The sequence below is a fragment of the Mastomys coucha genome, unplaced genomic scaffold (assembly GCF_008632895.1).
Source record: "Mastomys coucha isolate ucsf_1 unplaced genomic scaffold, UCSF_Mcou_1 pScaffold6, whole genome shotgun sequence".
Taxonomy (NCBI): Eukaryota; Metazoa; Chordata; class Mammalia; order Rodentia; family Muridae; genus Mastomys; species Mastomys coucha.
The window spans coordinates 48,784,657-48,804,169 of NW_022196912.1; the positions used below are offsets into that span (position 1 = coordinate 48,784,657).

Genomic DNA, 19,513 nt, shown 5'->3' on the forward strand with positions numbered 1-19,513 from the left:
CCGTGTGGCCAGATCCTCTTCTGAGAGATTTTCCCAGAGACCACAGCATCATCGTCTAGTAGGACAGAGACACCGGAGCACCAGGCTTTGCTCAATTTACTTCTGTTTTTGACACTTTGTCATCCAACCATAATTGTCCCTTCACTTCCTCATCAAACTCAGTATAAAAATTGCAATTTTCCAAATATGTGTGGTGGTAAATGCCTGTAACTCCAGTACTCAAAAAACTAAAGCAGAAGGATTGCTATGAGTTGTTATAACTCATGGCTACAAGTTCCAGGCCAGCCAGAGCTACACAGCAAGACCTTGTCTTTAAAAAAAATCTACACCTATTTATCTCTATCTCTATCTCTATCTCCATCTCCACCTCTATCTATATCTATATCTCCATCTCCATCTATATCTCCATCTCCACCTCCACCTCCATCTCCATCTATATCTATATTTCTGGACAGTGGTGGTTCATGCCTTTAATCCCAAAACTAAGGTAGCTCTCTGAGTTGGAGGCCAGCCTGGTTTACAGAGCACATTCCAAGACAGCCAGTGCTATACAGAAAACCATGTTTCAAAACACTAAAACCCAAACAAAATAAATAAGTAAAAGCAAACAAACAAAGAATCAAAAAGCAGCCCACCACAAAACACAATTTTCCCTATCTCCTTAAGTCTTCATTTCTGTACAGAAGATGCGTGAGTTCTATTTATAGGGGTTTAAACCTTAATCGTAATGGCAGTCAAGAAAAACATTTTCATATCCCCCACAAAGGTGAAAGGTAATCAGCTGCTCACACACAGTCCTGCTCAGATTCCACCATCTTGGTTGGTGTCTGCTGCCTTTAACACACCCTTTCCCTGACAAGTAAGGATAAACCTAGACAGAAAGGCAGACCAAGTGCCAGAGGGAAGAGAAAGCGTTGTAAAACCACTCAGCAGCTGCAGTTGAGGATGCAGGAGAGGGTACTGTGCATGACTCACACTGGTCTACCACGAAATAGCTGCTGGTGGTAGTGATGCTGTAGAGGAGGTGGCCAGAAAAGCCCTCATCATCAGGATCCATTGCTGTGATGTTCGCCACCATGGTTCCTAGAGGCACTTCCTCTGGGATGGAGTACACTCTCTGGGGGCTGAAACAGAAACACTGCAGCCGTGGCTAATTTGCAGGGCAGGGGAGGGTGCAGACTGGGTGGTAGGTATTTTGGTGTGCGCTAAATATAACACCGCACTGCTTGAGTTGCATCAACACGCAGAGAGAACACAGCAGCTGAGAGGAGGGGTGACTGCTGTCTGTATTTCCAAAGATCACATCCTTGCGGATACACAGAAGAATGCCAGGCTATCACTGCAGCAATTTAGATGGTCACAGCCGCTGCCTGCCTGCCTGCCTGCCTGCCTACCTGAAGCCTGTCCTATCGTTAACATCCTCTCACAATAAAGACACTTCCTCTACCCAGTCAGCTTCTCTCCTCCCAGGTTCTTCTGTTCAAAGGGTGTCTGGATTCTTTTTAAAAACTCATCTGGACAAGATGTTCAGAGTCTCAGGCTTCTTAATTTGTGCTTGACTCCCACCCTGTGGGTGATGCCAGAAGCCCAGCATTATTGTGTCTACTCTAGAATCTCTGGTCTTTGTTTCTTCTCCTTCCCCCTCCCCTTCCCCTTCCCCTTCCCCTCTGCTTCCCCTTCCTCCTCCTCCTCCTTGTCCTCCTCCTCCTCTTCCTTTTTTGGCTGAGGATACAACTCTTCCACATGGAACCTGGGCGTCTTTGCAGGTGGTATTCGCCATGAGGCCAGCTCTCTAAGCCCCTGGCAGTCAGAAGTCATCACCCTGTTCTCCAAGGGGCACTGTGTATATTACAACTCCACATGCCCGCTTCCTGACCTTTCTCAGACCTCCATGCTTTTGTAAAAGGTCAGCAATGAGATCACTCCAGAGAAGCAGAGTCACCTTTATTTCCCTTTCTTAAGGTGCTACTTTCCCATGTGGCCCCTCCTTGAAGGGAGGGGATCTTCATCTCTGCCCTAAATGACTGCCTTCCTTCATGTTGGGGCTCAGATCACTTGGATGCCCCTGTCTCACCACAGCTGTTGCACAGGGAGGGCCAGAGGAAACAGACATAAGAGAGAGCCTCAGGCTGGATTCAAGAGAAGCAGAGACAATCTGCAGCCAAGACCCCATACTAGCCTACCCCATGGGACCTTCCCTGAATCCTGGGCCCAATATCATGCCACCAAGTATCTCATTGTTGAGGAAGAACAAGCTTATTTTGTCCAAAAGGTAACTCCAATGCTTGGGCCTCCTTGCCCAGTATCCCTCAGAGTCTGCGACTTTGGTAGGCTGAAGCAGCAAAGCCAGGGGCAGCAGGGGCCAGGGACAGAGTCAGAGGAAAGAGGCAGCCTTATCTTCTATAATCAACAGAACCTTGTTCCTAATGCAGGATGGTTTTTCTTCCATCCACTAGATTGGGTTCTAGCCAGGGTCACAAGGATGCTTGGTGGTCTGAATGATAAAATGTCCCCCAGAGTTTCTGGCATTTGAGTATTTGCTCTCCAGTTAGTGCTTTTCAGGGGGGAGGGGCTTAGAGGGTGTGACCTCACTGGAGAAAGTCTGTCACTAGGGGCAGGCTTTGAGGTTTCTCAGGACTCCCCCTTTCCAATTTGATCTCAGTTTCCAGTTTGAGGTTAGAGGTGTGAGCCCTCTGCTGTTATTCCAGCTGCCGTGTCCGTCTGCTGTCATGGTTTCCTGCTGGGATGATGATGGACTCTTATCCTCTAGAACCATAAGCTCCAATTAAACCCCTCTTTGTGTAAGTTGCCTTGGCTGTGATGTTTTATCACAGCAAGAGAAAAGGATAATACAGATGTTTCGCTGCCTGCACAGACTAGTCCTGGCTTTCAACATTACCCTCTGGACCAGCAATGCCAGCATCACCTGTGAACTCAGTGGGAATGTAGATGGCTGAGCACTTAATGGAGACCTGAATGTCCCCTGAAAAAGCCAGGGATATGCATATAGTCTCCAGGGTCAGAGGTGACCATTAGGCTTCCTAGGACAGTAAGAAAACGATATAGGGGGAGTATGTCCTTACCCCCATTTTTAACTCCTTCTTGGCAGAGGTTCTAAGCTGGGACATGATTATAGTTAGACACATTTTTTGGTTGTCACAACTTGGGGAGGGAGCTGCTCTTCCCACATTGAGGGAGATGCTGCTATACACACTCTTTCACACAGGACCGCCCTGTCACAGAGAAGCATCTGGTTCAAGTTAGATGTGTGTAGCTTCCCTTCTCTGAAGCCTCTATAGTGCATGCTGGGCGTGCCAAGTCCCCATGAAAGGAACGGGGCTGGCTGTTAGGGACACGCCTCGGGCTCTCATGCCAAACAGTCTTTCCTTGGTTGCCCTGGTAGCAAGTGTGGCAGAAGACAAAAAGTTTTAGTATTTGATTTGGGGATCTAAGATTCATGTCTAAAATATATATAGAGAGAGACCTATGCCTATGCCTATCCCTATATCTATCCAACAAAATGGCCTAATTTCAGGTCTAACCAAAACAGAGAGAACAAATATGATTATCATTCATATTCCACACTCAGCTCCTCACTACACCTGGCTGCCAGAACGCAGGGACACAGCAGGTGGGGCCGGTGACCACATTCTCTGTGTGAAGGGGGCAAGTTCCTCCCTGTGGATGAGTATGCAGGAAGGCACTACCCTTAGAAGAGGGACTTCCAGTGAGTACAAAGAAAACAGGCAGAGCTGGGAAGAGCTACTTGCTGACATCTGAAATAAAGTGATCTTCAGTCAGCACCACACGTGGGGAAAGAGTAAGTATGTCCATGTTTTCAGCCTCCCAGCGTAAACATCACACCCACAAAGCAGACAGTCAGACATCTCCACTCAGGGATGAAATGGGGAGACGGTCTCAACAGCAGAAACAGCGCTTGCTGCAGTGGCCTTAACTAGACATAAAGATGAGGAGCTGTCTCCACATCTGCCATGGCTGCCTCACACTCAGACTCGGTCATACCTGGGTCAGCTTGAAGATTTCATCTCGTAATCCACAATTAAATGATTGTACTTCATATTAGCAGAAGTTTTAAGAGACAAGGAAATAAGAAACGCAAGGGATTAGGCAAGCTTTCAATTCAGCATCCAGTGTAACCCAACTGCATCCTTTTAACTCATGGCTGTTGAAGGATGGGGGTGCTGGTAAGGGAACACCCTGAGCAAAATGAGGCCATGTCCCGCCCGTTCTCGAGTGCAGGCTACTGCAGACACACCTCGATACCATCCATGAACACTGAAGCAAAGCTGACTCAGAGCCTGAAAGGTCCATCTCTAAAATCACAAGTGAGAACCACGGAGTTTGAAGCTGCCCTCTGGGTGGCCATTTCCCTTCTCTGCCAGACTGCTAACAGCTGCATTTTAGAAGACTCGGTACAGAGCAGCCTGGTTCCCAGAGGAGAACTTGCTTTCTCTCCGCCATCCTATCAGTTTGCTCTTTTACCTGTGCTGTGGAGACTATTTCAGGCTCTTTGACTGCCAACCCCACAGCTATCTATCATCTTCCTAGACTTTTTGGGTGAATCCACAGAGCCGTGTGGGCCAATGACTCAGCCTGAGTCTGAACGGGCATATCACAACCGTTTCTCAACCTACTGGTTCGGGAAACCTACTGCTGTGTTTCTAGGCTGTTCCACCTGTGGAAACGCCCAGGATCTCTAGAACCCAGTACTGGGCACTGATGGAAACATCCTGGGGGAAGATTACTTGTTTCTGTAGTCGCCATGCAGGAGTTGGTCTGGGGCTAGTGCAAATGACCAGAAACTTTGCAACTGTGGTGTGTGTTTGCAAAGTGCCATGAGGTTAGCCTGGGGGATTCAATGGGCTTAATAGCTCCCAGTCTTAAAGCATCTTTCTTTCATATGTGCATGCATGTTTGTATGTGTGCAGGTGTGTATGCCTATGGAAGCCGAGAACATCCTTGGATGCCACTCCTCGGGGCTATCTACCCATTTCCCTTTTTTTGGAGACAGTACTTTTTACCAAATATACTTGGCTGCTCATCCAGTGAGCCCCACGTTTGTTTGTCTCTGTCTCCCCAGCACTAGGATTTATAAGTGTATAAGCACACCCAGATTTTTGGCATGGGCCCTGGGGATGGAACATAGTAGCAAGGACTCTAACCGACTGAGCCTTCTTTCCAGTACTCTTAAAATGATTTTTTAAGCACTCTACCTCGTTCTCATGCTTGTGGCTTTTTCAAATATTTTCATTTTATTTTTAATATTTTTAAAGATATATTTTATTTATGTGTATTCTGTGTGTGTGTGTGTGTGCGTGTGTGTGTGTGTGTGTGTGTGTGTGTGCATGTGTGGGCGAACACGTGGGTACAGGTGTCCGAGGAGGCTAAAACAGAGTACTGGATCCCCTGCGGCTGAAGTTGTGAGCTCCTGTGAGCTGCCTAAGGTAGGTTCTGGAATCTGACAAACTGAGCTGTCGTCCTCCGTAAGTGCAGCAAGCACTCGCTACTGCCCAGCCATCTTCCCTGCCCTGCTTTTACTTTGAATTCTCAGATAATATCTGTCTTCTGCCTTTACATTTGCTACAGACTCTTGTGCTCTAGTCCTTCACAGCCATTGATGCTGCTGACCCCCCAAGCACAAGATGGTGCTGTTTCCCTGTGGCTGGGGCCTGAACCCACCCACGGCAGCAGAAAGTCAGGCTGCTTAGGTTATCTGCTGACTCTAAACCCCAAGTTATCTTCCTGAATCCCTGTGTGCAGTAGGCCACGTTCTTCCTTTGGACCTGGGCTGAGACCAGGTCCACCCTCTTTCCCAACACACATACGCTCCCTCATCTCAGCTCTGTGTGGAAGCACGGCCAGGTGCCTTTCTGGGTCCACTAAGTCAAGAAGAAACTTCAGTGTGCCAGCGGCCTTAGGACACCATTATGGAGACACCGGTGTGGACTTTAGGGTTCCGTTAACATGGGGATCTTTGTTAAACAAGTGTCTGTCTTGCATTTATTTTCTGTGTGTACAGTGACTCGCAAGGAGTATTGTGCTCAGCCCCACCCCTCTCTCCACCATGTCCACAGTCCCATGGTGCATGGGAATGTGGGGAGTCAGGAGGTGTGGGAAACAAGGGGAACATGGGGTTGAGAGGCAGAAAGGACATGGGAGAGCTCTACTTGCCTAGGCCAGGGCAAAGCACGTCTCTGTTTTGTCACGAATGTGGCTGTGGAGCCGACCATTTGAGGTCGGCTTGCTCTGTCCTCGGTGCTGTCAAGCCTACCTGGTAAAGCGTGGGATCTCATCGTTGATGTTCACAATAGTCACCTTGAGTGCTGTGGAGGCTTCGAGATCCCTGCTGTCTCTTACTCCCACAAGGAGGTCGAAGCTGCCGGGGTGGGGATGGGGGAATGCCAAGGGAGAGAAATAAGCTTTGCTGACCCCACTACAAGGAGGGGTGGGAAAGGCCACAGTGGAAGGCATGAAGCGAGCAGCCACCTTTCCAGCTGCCTGCTTCTTATGCAGTTTCCAAAGGTCAAATGTGGCCTCCTCCCCTCTCTCCTTTCTCAGTCTGGGTTTTTTTTTTTTTTTTTCATGGCTTCTACCTCCCTGGATAAATGTCCACTCAAGCCAGCCAAGCCTCTGCCTTTACAAATGTCCCTGCAATGGCGCTGTTCCTCTCTCAAGAAAACGAAGCTCCCATTTTATTCATTCATTCACTCATTTGAGGTGCTGGCTATGGAAACCAGGGCCTCCTGTACACTAGGTAAACACCCCACCACTAACCTATGCTCCATCCTTAATAACTACCCTACTTCTCTTGACTAGTATAGAGCCAGGAGCCTTACCTGGCTTTCCCAAGGCCTATGGCTTCCAGCCTCTCTTCAGATGCTTTCCTGTCACACTAGCTGCCTTTGCTGCCCCAGGCACTGGGAATGCCCTCCATTGCTTCCCCTGTGTCTGACCAGGATTTTCAAACCCCTGAAGCTAAATCCCTACCCTTACCCCAGGTTGCTCAGTGACCCGGCACTCTGGTGACTCTGCATCTTCCTTGAGTTTTGGGTAGTCATACCTAAGGGGAGATCATTGGCAAAGTTACCTCTTGTTCCCTGCTTCAAAGTCCAGTTCTGTGGTGGAGAAGAGGGTGCCATTAGCAGACATTCTGAAGTTCTTCGAGGGAGAAATGAGGAAATACTGTATACAACAAAGGACAGTTAGAATTAAGTCAGTACAGCCTCAGGTGCGTTTGCTCATGTCCTGTCTGGTACTCTTGGTATGTACAACATTTTGAATGATTTCAGATGTCTAGATAAGCAGCTTTGTGCAAGGCTGCTAGGAGAAAGACCTCAGATGTGATCAGTCTGAATGCCTGCCTCTGATGAGGACTCTCTAAAGAGCTGTTCCAGCTACTGAAATTTTACCAAAAGGCCCTGCCTGGGTGAGTTCTGCTGCTAGCTCTAGTCTCCCTCTCCATGTCCCTGTCATCTGACTTCTGCTTACCAGGCTCTAACACTAGGACTTGACTTTAATCAACACTGTTTAAGCACACCTATGCCATGTTAGATAATAGGACCATGTCCAGTATGTATGAGACCTTGTGTTTATTCTTGCAAGAGCTGGCAATTAGGAAGTACAAACATGTACCCGAGCATCATTCATTGATGCTCTTAAATTTTATCCTGGTAAAGGGCTACTAATAAAAGTAGTCTTCTCTCATATGTGGGTAGTTGAGGATTTTTGTTGTCCTTGATACCAGTGCCCAGTGCTACTCTCTTGACAGTTGTCTGTCACACCCACAAAATCTAATAGAAACACATAGGCTTATGCATAGAAACCACTAAGGTCCAGGTCACAGGAGGACCATGGCTGTGTTCCTCTAGAGGTGCTCATCAAGTTGGCTTCCTTGCCTGGGATATGGAGTCAAGAAAGTGGGGGAAGGGCTTGCATCAGATGGGCTGAATACATGATCTGATCCTTCTCTTGCCTTGTCACTTAGGGACAATACCAATGGTTCCACCCCTTTCTGTTGTTGGTGTGCTGTTGGCTGTTGGTTGTTGGTTGCTATTGGTTACTGTTGGCTGAGGTTTGTTAAGTAGTCACGCACAAAGAAGAAACAAGAAGATATTAGATATCTTGATGACAAAGATCAAACCTACCCCAAGGAACTCGACATGCTAATCATCAGAAAGCAGTCCAATGATAACATCACCCCCTTTCCACCTCTAGCCTTTTTTCTCTCCTATCTAGTCCTAGGGTGTTGGACGGGTGGAGAAGCATGGAAGAAAAAACAACCTGCAAATTAGCAAACTAAGGCTACACTTTCCATTGGGAAAACTGTACGAGAATTCACAATGTTAAATAGGAGGGACAGTAAGAACATACTTTATAATCCTTTATTTATAGTAAAGAGCTCTTAGGTTAAGAGGGTTTATTATCTATGGCTAAGATGAGAGTTGATCTATCCCTAAGGCCTTAGATTGTGAGTCCAATAAGCAGTGGGGGGTTTAAAACCAGAACTATGGGCCTCAAAGTCTAGGATCAAAGACACAAGCCAAGGTCTCTAACCAACGATGTGGTGTGTGATCAATGTGAAATTCCTAGGACCAAAAAAGAGTGGCCAGAAAATAGATTAAAGGTTTCATCTTGGGCCAATATAGAGTCTCTAAATCATGTTTGAGAAGTATTTACTTTCTGTTTTTTATATAATGATATTTTCCTAGTTGTAATGAGCATACATTTATACAAAAATGGAAGAAGACAGAAAAAATATTAAAAAGTTACTAACTGAAATGCATGTGTGAAGTCTCATCATTTTGATGGATTACTTCTTGTTCTTTCTGTGCAAACGCACACCTCCCCACATCTCAAGATAATGTGCTAATTGAATGGCAATATTGTTCTTTTTATTTCTGTCTTGAGCATTTCCTCATAGCCTTGTGTCTCTTATCAACCTGGATCAACTTCTGAGATCAGAAGAGACCTAGTGTGGTCCAGATGTGATGCCCAGAGACTCATTCCTTAATTCTGACTGTCCAGCCTAGTTAGCTAATGACAGCACAGCATTTTAAACATGGGTTTATTTAGCAATATCCTCTTGGTATTTATTTAGGGGTTTTGCCCAGATTCAAGAGGAGACAGTTGGGCAATGCCAGGAAGTGCTCTTCTGCGACCTTCTCTCAGGACTGTACTGCCTCTCCATTGTGGATTCAACTTTGCAAGCCCCACCACCTCTGTAGTTGTTTGCCTGAACAGCAATAGGTTGGCCATAAGCTACCTACATGCAGAGGAGTCCTATGTCTTTGGGCTGAGTCTTCCCTGTAGGAAATCCTCACACATCAGTAATGAGAGGCCCACGCTGAGTGTGATGGAAGAATGAGGTTTTAGGGACCCATGGGGACATTTACCACATTCAGCAGAATCAGAATCTTTCTGTGTGCATTTTATAAAACTCTGGAAGACACATCTATCTATTGGGTTCCAAGCGGTGGGGACCTTGGGATATAGAGATGGCAAAAATGCTCTGCCTCTTAAAGCTTATGGTAAACTGAGGGAACAGAGCAATACAGGTGAAGCACTGCAAGAGGAATCAATATAGGTAATTATAGGAACCAAAACATTTTAGACACATTTGAGATACAACATCAAACACTGGAATAGTAAATTATGTGTGCGATTCTGGAGAAAAGACTTGGAATTTGACTCTTGGTCCCACTATTTCTAGCTCTGTGAGTTTGTGTAGGATAATAACAACAGAGCCTACCCGTGGAGGAATCTACAACATGCTAGTCTTAGTCACTGTTCTATTGCTGTGGAGGGACACCATGACCAAGGCAACTCATAAAAGAAAGCATTCACTTGGGAGTGGCTTAGAGTTTCAGAGGCTTAGTCCATTATCATCACAGAGAACACAACAGCAGGAGGCAGGCATGGCTTTGGAGAGTAACTGAGAGCTACATCCTACAGAGAGGAGATAGGAGCTGGGCCTAGTATGGGCTTTTGAAACCTTAAAGCCCATCCCCAGTAGCAAGCTTCCTCCAACAGGGCCACATTTACTCCAACAAGAACACACCTCCCAATCCTTCTAATTCTTTCAAATATTGGAACTCCCTGGTGGCTAAACATTCAAATATATGGGCCTATGGGGGCCACTCTTTTTCAAACCACCAGTGCTATGACATGCTTGGAACATGCATATCGGGTGGTAGCTTCTACTGATCAGCTAAAATGTAAGATCCTGTTATAAAGGTGCATGCAGCTCAGTAAAGCATGTATCCATATCCTCATATATCCAGGGCCCCAAGTTCAATGCCTGGCCCTCCAGCACCTTAAAAATTAGAGTAATGTCCTGAAGGGAAAGGTGTCCTTTGTGCCCATGATACCAGTGTGCATGTAACAGAAGCTTCCCACACACAGGTGCTCAGTGGGGCTTTGTTAGATATTCAAAAGTGGGGTTTTCTTCCTTCTAATTTCTCACTGATGAGAGACCAACATTCCTATCTCTGAAAACTCTTAAAACAAGCAGAGTATGGTGCTGCGTGTCTGTAATACTCATACTCACAGGGCAGAGCTGGGACTAACACTGCCGGGGGTCCAGGTCAGCCTGCATTTCAAAGTGAGAGCCTTTGCTGTCTCAAAGCCAACCATGGCAGTGACAAAAATCTTAAAACAACAACAATAAAAAACGTCATGCCAACCACTGTGTTTAAGTGTGGTAATGCTATATGTGACTATGAAACTGTGAGTTTAATATAGAGTCCTGGTGCTGGAGAGATGGCTCAGCTGTTAAGAGCACTGACTGCTTTTCTGAAGGCCCTGAGTTTAAATCCCAGCAACCACATGGTGGCTTACAACCTTCTGTAATGAGATCTGATGCCTTCTTCTGGAGTGTCTGAAGACAGCTACAGTGTACTTGCATATAATAAATAAATAATTTTTTTAAAAAGGGCTGGAGAGATGGCTCAGTGGTTAAGAGTACTGACTGCTCTTGTAGAGGTCCTGAGTTCAAATCCCAGCAACCACATGGTGACTCACAACCATCTGTAATGAGATCTGAGGCCCTCTTCTGGTGTGTCTGAAGACAGCCACAGTGTATTTATATATAATAAACAAACAAATAAATAAATAAATGCCCAGAGCTATTAAAAAACAAGCAAACAAGCAAAAAAAAATGCCCCCAAAACAACAACTTAGAATCCCAACAACACTGTAGGAAAGGAAGAGTCGAAGAAACAGCAACAGGTAAAATTGGCATTGGTGAACAGAGACTGGGAGCATGAAGGTTTATTCTTCATTTCCATTATGCTGATTTTCTAGAATCTTGATAATCTTTACATGTATGTATGCATGCATGTACATTATATATGTAATGTATGTAATTGCATATAATGTATATTATGTATGTATATATGTATGTATGTGTAATCAGTGCTAGGCTAATTCTCGCTTCCTTCAGTCTCCATGCTTTGTTCACAAGCACACAGTTTTGTGCTCAGAAAGAAGATAATATCTCTAGACTAGAAATATTGTGTCATGTGGCCCCCTGCCAGCGACACAGTAAGGCTTTCTGTAAAACCTGGCATTCTTGCCTCCTTTTTAAAGGCTTGTTTAATCAAAGCTCTCCCTTGATATTCATTCTTGGAAAACAGAAATTAAATAGAATGAAAAGCAACTGCAGCCCCTCTCTGCCCCAGTCCTGGCTGAGAAAAGTCCTGAGTAATCAGATCAATTCAGCGAGCAAATGCTCCTCAGACAAGCTCTCTGCTTCCCTCTGCGGCTATCCCCGCCTGCCTCCCACTGCTCTGTTTGCAGGCTCCTGGTGGCTCCTAGTTGCCCTTGGTCACAAAAGCGTCCTTTCGGAAGACACAGGCCATCCTTTCCGCCCTATTCACTCCACAGAATGCTTTTGGTTTAGCCAGAGGGAAGGGGAGGTGGCCCAGTTTCCAGAAATGTCAGCTCCCAGGGGTTTAGCAACCTCTTCTCTGCTGCTTGCTAAAGCGGGGAAGCAGCTGGCGGCAGCGATATAACCAGGGGTGTCTTCCCCAGCCATCCCTGGCTGCCAGCCTTTCAGTACAAAAATCAGCATGAATTCAGCCGTGTCTCCTAGGAACAGAGCATCCGTGTCACATTGAGCCAGTTTCCAGACAGAAGCAAGAACCCTTGTTCTCCCAAGTTCAGGGAGTAACAATGATACTTCAAGACACTGAACTCAGGACCCCTCGCCCCCTCAAGGTGCACTAGCCCACCTGAGTATGTGGCTCTGGCAGGCCTTGTCCTTCTCCCCCATTCCCTCTGCCTTGCTGAAAATGATTAGGTTACATTCTTAAAACTAGCCATCAAAGTCCATTCCCTCATTTGGCCACTTCCTCCTCCTGAGGCTGACTACCAAGGTCCAACTATCAAAGCATCTAACTCCAGCAGTCATGAGACCCCTTTTGGCTACCCTAATTAATATGCCTATGTAAAATCAAGCACCCCATCCTAAGCACAGAATTTCCTTTTTTACCTTTATAAACTGTCATTTGTCCATGGGCCATATCTGTCTCCTTTCTATCCAGAAACAGTCCTTTCCCTTCCAGGACAAACACCCTTCCCCTTCTCCCTTGTTCCCTTTCTTTCCCCCTCATCCTCTGCCTCCTGTCTTTTTCTCTTATTCTCTGCCCTCTGTATTTATGGGACAAATAAATCTCCCTTCTGAGAGTTCCCTGCTGAGAACTTGGTCTTGGGGCGTCCTGACACACAAATCCACACAAATCCAGCCTCACCCAGAAGAGGAGCACACCAAATGAGATCTTTCAATCAAGCTGGGAGTTAGAAATACAGTACACGTATCTGTTAGATTTCTCAGTGTAAGCGGAATATTTTGAAGCAAGCAAGCCAACAAACAAAAATGCCCATCAATTCCCCTTTTCTTTTTTCTTCTACACTATTCCCATTCCAGCTCTGGGGTGGCAGGTGAGGGAGAAGGAAGACTTTACAGAAGAAAGCAACACTGGTATAAAGCCGCCCCACTGTGGCACACCCTGGCATTTGCCTGTGTGGAAGAGCTAAGTGAGGATAGCAGCCACTTAAGTGTTTTAAGAGACATTGACAAATTTGTATATTGGGACTTTTGTAGCACTTGCTTATTTGTTTTTAGAGACAGCATTTCATGTATCCCAGGCTGGCCTCCAACCTGCTATATAACAGGTTTTATGGCATCCCAAGGACTGAACCCAGGGCTTTGTGCATGTTAGGCAAGCACTCTAGCAACTGAGCTACTTCTTCAGTGCCCCAAACTGATTTACTAACGTTTGCCTTACTGATAAAGCTGTAGCTCCAATCCCTTTCCCTTCTCTGGCAGGAAAGCCATAAGGAGGCTTGAGTCCTGTCTCCATGACCCATGCTCCGCCAGTCTTAAGGGCAACAAGCTCCACTGACCCAAGAGTCTCCCCAGAAGCATGGACAGCCATCAGTAGCTGTGGGTCTGTAGATGGAAATGGCCAAGACCGAGGGCTTTTCTTCTGTGAGCCTCATATGAGGACCTAGAATATAACGACTTTTTGCTATGACTTCAAGGGGTAACCTTAGAGTTCCCAGGCAAGACATGTAGGGAGGGGGTGGAATATGGTGGAAAAGCTACCAGGAAGGAAAGGGCAAGGCACCATGGCAGTGTATGGTAAAAAGTCTGAGCCAACGTCTGGGCTTGAAAACCTACCCAGACCCACCAATCCCCGAGCACAATTCCTCATAGTTGTTCTCTAACCTACACATGTATACTCCCAACACACCGATAGTAAATAAGTAGATAAATACGCCATCTATTCATGAACTTTATCGGTCCATTCAGCATAGAGTACTCATGGGAAGAAGGAACGATGAGGCTTCCTTCAGAGTCATGAGTAGGAAGATGTAAGTGATAATGTTCTGTAGCTCCACTAACAGTGAGGTTATTGCTCTTTAATTTAATCCTTCATCTGTCCTGGTGAAGGCAAAGTACACTTCGTTTCATGGAAAAGGCCTTCCTTAATGGAAGGGTCTGAGAGAGACCTTTAATGGAAGGACCGTGCAGTAGATCACTTTGCCTCCAGCTGCAAAACCTATTAGTATCCCCAGCATCTCCGAGGAGGCCATTGGCAATGAGAGGGATGCGGGGAGGGTGGGAGTGCAAGCCTCCTTCAGCAAGTGGGAAAATATTGAGTGGGTATCAGAAGAAAGCCAGAAGCCAGAGCATTCACAGGCAGTGTCTTTCCCTGTTTTGTGCAGACTCTAGATCCCAGCTCTACCTGTGCCCGAATCAGAACACAGAAGGAACCCCGGAGGACATAACTATGTCAAGATGGAACCTGAGCAACCACATTGGCCACCAGTCCATGTGCCCGTCGCTACCCAGCACCTTCACTGTGGCTGGTCTAATGGAGGTGAGTCAAGGGGTAAAGTCTACACCACGTCTTAAGATCATGACAAGTGAATGTCAAATATCTCGTTTGACATTTGATGGTACGCTATACATATTGAATTAAGCTATATTGTAACTATTATAACAGAAAGAAAGAGAGAGAGAGAGAGAGAGAGAGAGAGAGAGAGAGAGAGAGAGAACAGAGGGGCAGGTCTGTAGAAAGGAATTGACATGAGATCCTTCAGAAGAGTTTTATTACGAAAGAGATTTCAACCATTGTGAGTGTGTGTGTGAGTGAGTGTGTGTGTGAATGAGTGTGTGTGTCTCTGTGTATGTGTGAGTGTGTGTGTAAGTGTGTGTGAATGAGTGTGTGTCTTTGTGTGTGTGTGAGTGTGTGTGTGAGTGAGTGTGAATGAGTGTGTGTCTCTGTGTGTGTGTGTGAGTGAGTGTGTGTGTGAGTGTGTGAGTCTCTGTGTGTGTGAGTGAGTGTGTGTGTGAGTGTGTGTGTGTGTGTGTGTGTGTGTGTGTGTGTGTGTAGCATCACGCTCATAGTCAGTACGATGGGGTCCTGAAGGAAAGGGAATCCTCCCTTCAAGTTCCAAAGAATAGCTTCCTTAGGAGAGACAAGTGCCATGTTTAGCATGATGGGTCCTGAAGGAAAGAACCTTCTGATCTCCAGAACAAAGTGGGCTTTCTGACTCATAGGTTTTGATGAGTGATGGGACGTTCCAGAGCCTATGAGTTAGCCTACATTCTAGGAGGGAGGGAGGTACTAGTTCAGACTGTGCAGCGTGCAGCAGAGGGAGTGGAAGGGGCTGGGCTGAGTCACTACAGGCACCTGTCAGTCCTTTGTCCTAAGGGACAGAATGCAGGGCTGTGTGCTCTGATTTCTGGGTTGGAGAGAGGAGCAGCTAGAGCATCTGTGATCTAACAGCAATTAATGCTACCTGGTTTCTTGTACTTTTAATGTGGCCACTAAAGCATTAAAACAACCACACACGGTACTCATCTCTGGTTGCACAGGTCCCTACAGTATGGAACTAGGGTGGTCAAACCAATACGCAACTGCATGCTTTTCGGGTTTCTTTTAAAAGGATCCAGTGAAGGAGAAAGGCCATGGCTTCTGGATGCACCCCCATTTTACATGGTCTGTGACGTGATGTCATTTCCTTAAACTGGGTACAGACTGGAGTGCTCTTACTTTGCAGAGTCGGGGTTTCAGTGGGTGTGCTAGATCTTTATTGAATCTACCCTTCCTTCGGGACATGGATATCTTATGGAGCCCATCAGCGAAGGGAACAGGCACAGACCCAGGCCAGGTAGCTTTCAGGACATGTTTAGGTGCTTACTCAAGTTTGTTCTGGTTCAGCTCTGCAATTCTGAGCACTGTACTACAAAACAGTCTGAAATCTGCATGCTAATTCAGCGTTTGCCTGCCACGTGCAGGAATCTGCATGCTTTATGCAGCCTCGTCTGTTCTCAGCACATGTTCAACATGGGAAAGCATTCAAAACCAGTGTCCTAGCCTTTCTGACCTAACAACTGGCCACTGTGCAGACTCCCCACTAGAGCTAGACCTCGAGACCCTACTAAACTCTTGGTACCTTGAGCAGTCAGACACCTGTGAGTGTTTGAAGTTCCCATGAGGTTGCAATTTCAAGCCAAAGGTGATCAGCATAGACTTCATCAATCAAGAGTTAACTGTATCCTTTCTGCTTTGCATAGCAAACTATGCCTCTTGGCACCCCTTCTTCCCCCCCATCCTCTGCCCCCTCCCGCACCTCCCCACCCCCGTGCTCAGAAATGAGCATCTACGTATGAAGGCCAGGGAGAACTTGATACCGCCTAAACCTTCATTATTTTTTTTAAAGTCTTTGATCTGTCTAGATAGTGTTAGCTGTCCGTAGAGCTGTGTAGTCCCACCCATGAGTTAAACACATCATTAATGCTTTCTCTGACAAGCCTGAAGCACTTCTTTTCAAATAACTCCACCTGCCCTAGATTTACATTTCCCTCCAAACAACTTGACATAGCTGCATAGTTTAAAGGGAGCTACTTTGTCACACTGGTGACAAGAAACGGAAGTAAGACTTTATCTTGGCTTATGGCTACAGAGGGCTGCCTCCCTTCCAGGCCAACTGGACCTGGAATGGGCTTCTGAAGGAATGGACCCTCATGCCAATTGTATAATTATTTGGAGATGTTTTAAAAGGGACGTTTAAAAATAGAAATCTAGCTAGGTATAGTAGACTATACCTGTAGTGCCAGCAGCACCTGGGAAGCTGAGGCAGGGGGATTGCAAGGTTGAGGCCAGTTTGGGCTATGAGACACTGTCTGAAAACACCAAAAATAAATATCCCTGTGTCATGGAACATGCCTCTAATCCCAGCACGCAGAAGGTAGGGCTGGGTAGACACACACGAACCCTGTGATAGTTTGAATGATAGATGTTCCCCATACTTTTGGGAATTTGAACAATTTGTGGTGATGTTTTGGGAAGTTCAGGTGGTGTAGATGTATAGCCCAAGGGGTGAGCTTAGAGAGCACAAAGCCTCACCTATTTCTGGCTCGCACTCTGCTTTGTGCCTGCAGTTTAAGATGTGTGCCAGCAGTTGCAGCTGGTTGCCATGCCTCCCAGCTATGATGGACTCTTCTTATCCCTCCAGAACCACAAGCCAAGATAAATGCTTACTTAAGTTTCTTTGGTCATGGTGTTAGGTGCAAGAATGGCTGAAGGAAAAGCCCAGACTCAAATAATATGTAAAGGCAAAGGGTATTCATTCTGCAGAAACAACCAGCATGCTAGGGGTGACCAGTGCATCAATATGGCGCCCACAGACAAAGGCACGAAGGCCTTCTTAACAGGGAACTGACGGGACTAAGGATTAGGTAATCCCTGATGTGATTGGTAGGAGCTAAAGCCCTGGCATTAGTTCAATCTTGATTGGCTACTATGTTAGTTCTTCCATATTTGGTGAGACTTTAGTGAGTTAGGTAATCTAAAATTTCATTGGAAAAGTTATGCAGTTGGTTTCTGATTGGCTTGTGCAAGTGGTCTGTGGCCTGCATTCCTATGTCATGAATGTTTACCCACAGACACCCAAACCACATAAGGCTGCCCAGCACAGATGGCGAATCCTGAGATAAGGCCTGTCCCCACCCTTGTGCTTATTTCCAGGCTGTTCTTCGGAGGGGGGATTTTATGGCCTCATTCCTGGAACTGTGACTTATAGCCTAGTTCCTGACTGATGGCTTAGTGAGGGGGCATATGGTGGTCAGTTCCTGGAACGGATGACTTTCCTTTTGGAGTCAGGCCTAACCCTGAAATGGACTTTGCCATCCTCTAAATAGTATTTTATTTTAATTTTTTGTGGTTTTGTTGTTGTTTTTGTTTTGGGGGAGGGTAGTTTTTTGAGACAGGGTTTCTATGTATAGTCCTGGGTGTTCTGGCACTCACTCTGTAGACCAGGCTGGCCTCAAACTCAGAAATCTGCCTGCCTCTGCTTCCCAAGTACTGGGATTAAAGGTGCACGCCACCACCAGCAGCACCCAGCTAGTCATAGTATTGTATCCCAGCAACAGAAGAGTAACTGATAGCAACCTCAGTGCAGCCTATGCTGACCTCACAGTCATTGCCCCACTGAGTGAGCATCCCTGGATGAACACACACATCACGTGCAGAACCCAGTCCCCAAACATGGTACCTTGGCAACTGAAAAAACGAAGAAACAAGCAGGTGCCTCTCACCTTGTCCCTACCTCCTTTAGCACTTTCCCTTTGGTAGCACATAATAAGATTCATCTCCGGGGCCTCCTGCTCCATGCACCAAGGTTTAGAGGAATCTAAGTAGGCATACTTCACTAAGGTACCCCTGTTTTGTTTTTGATTTGTGGTAGGTTTTTTTTTTTTTAAATCAAACTATACTTCTAGGTAGAAAAACTTAATTGACATAGAAAATGTTCTACTTTTTCATGGAACATGAGTATAAACCATGTAATCTGTGGCTGGAGTGATAGCTCAGAGGGTAAGAGCACTTGATACACAAACATAAGGATCTGAGTTCAGATTCTGGCATTCGTAAAAAACAAACAAACAAACAAAAGAACAACCAAATAAACAAGAAACAGGTGAGGTTGAAAGTGGCTGTGATCCCCAACAGTGTGAGGCTCAGACATGGGAGCCTCACGGGGGCTTGCTGGCCTCTGTCTATCTCCAGAGACCCTGACTGAAGGAAATAAAGCCAAAGACTGATAGAGGGTTTTCCTCTGGCCTCTGTGAACTCGAGAGTGCACACACACACACACACACACACACACACACACACACACACACACAAGCACACGCACACGCACACGCACACACACACACCCCTCCTATCCTCCACTGTGGTTATATTTTCTGTTATATTTGCCCTCCAAACAAGCATGCTCTTAGTTAGTAAAGGCTCATTTAAAGCACTTACTGTTTGTCGTTCAACAGTTTGTTCAGAGATCAAAATATTCTACCCTGTAGGGAAGCTCCTTAAGCAGGAAGGTAAACAACTCAAAATAGCTTCAGGAAGTCCCTGAAACAGAGGAGATTCCCTGCCAGAGTAAACAATAAAGAAGACCGAGAGCCAACCGGCAGCCTGGAAGAGGTTTAGATCAACTGAGGCACCTGAAAAGGACACTCTCCAACCTGTTGCGCTGCCTGCAGGCTGTGCAGTGTGCCGCAGGTTCCCAGGTTGTGAGCTGTCATCCATGCTCAGGTGTGCTTTGGTGATGCCCCTGTCTTTGAGCCATTCCTGCTGCTACAAGTAACCCTTCACCCATGTTACTGTAAGTAAGCCCAATAAAGCTCAATGGTTCACCAAGTTGGATTTCAGTGGTATCCATGCTTTGGTCTGTCATGGGGCGAGTAGATGTATATGTGTAGCACCTCCCAGGAAATGTTTTGTCACACAACATTGTGGCTTTCACTAGAGTGGATGCCCGCCCATTCCATGTTCTCTTCTTTATGCAAATGCTGACACGAATGTATCTTGAACAAATGAGTGAGTGAATGAGTGAATGTTTTTGAACAGAAGAACATCATCTAAGAAGAACAGCTATTTGTTATTACAGAGATGCCTGCCGTAACCTTCCAGCAGCT

The 19,513-nt window shown here is 46.2% G+C and overlaps 1 protein-coding gene across 1 annotated transcript in view; it reads right to left on the reverse strand.

Moving 5' to 3' along the window:
• Cdhr3 (cadherin related family member 3) overlaps positions 1-19,513 on the reverse strand; it is a 61,402-nt gene that overhangs the window by 29,410 nt on the left and 12,479 nt on the right. Inside the window, exons 5-7 of the mRNA XM_031357110.1 lie at positions 7,109-7,203; positions 6,293-6,397; positions 976-1,124 (exon numbers count right to left, since the gene is read on the reverse strand). Of these exons, the coding sequence (XP_031212970.1) occupies positions 976-1,124; positions 6,293-6,397; positions 7,109-7,203 (349 nt within the window). The remainder of the gene's footprint in view (positions 1-975; positions 1,125-6,292; positions 6,398-7,108; positions 7,204-19,513) is intronic.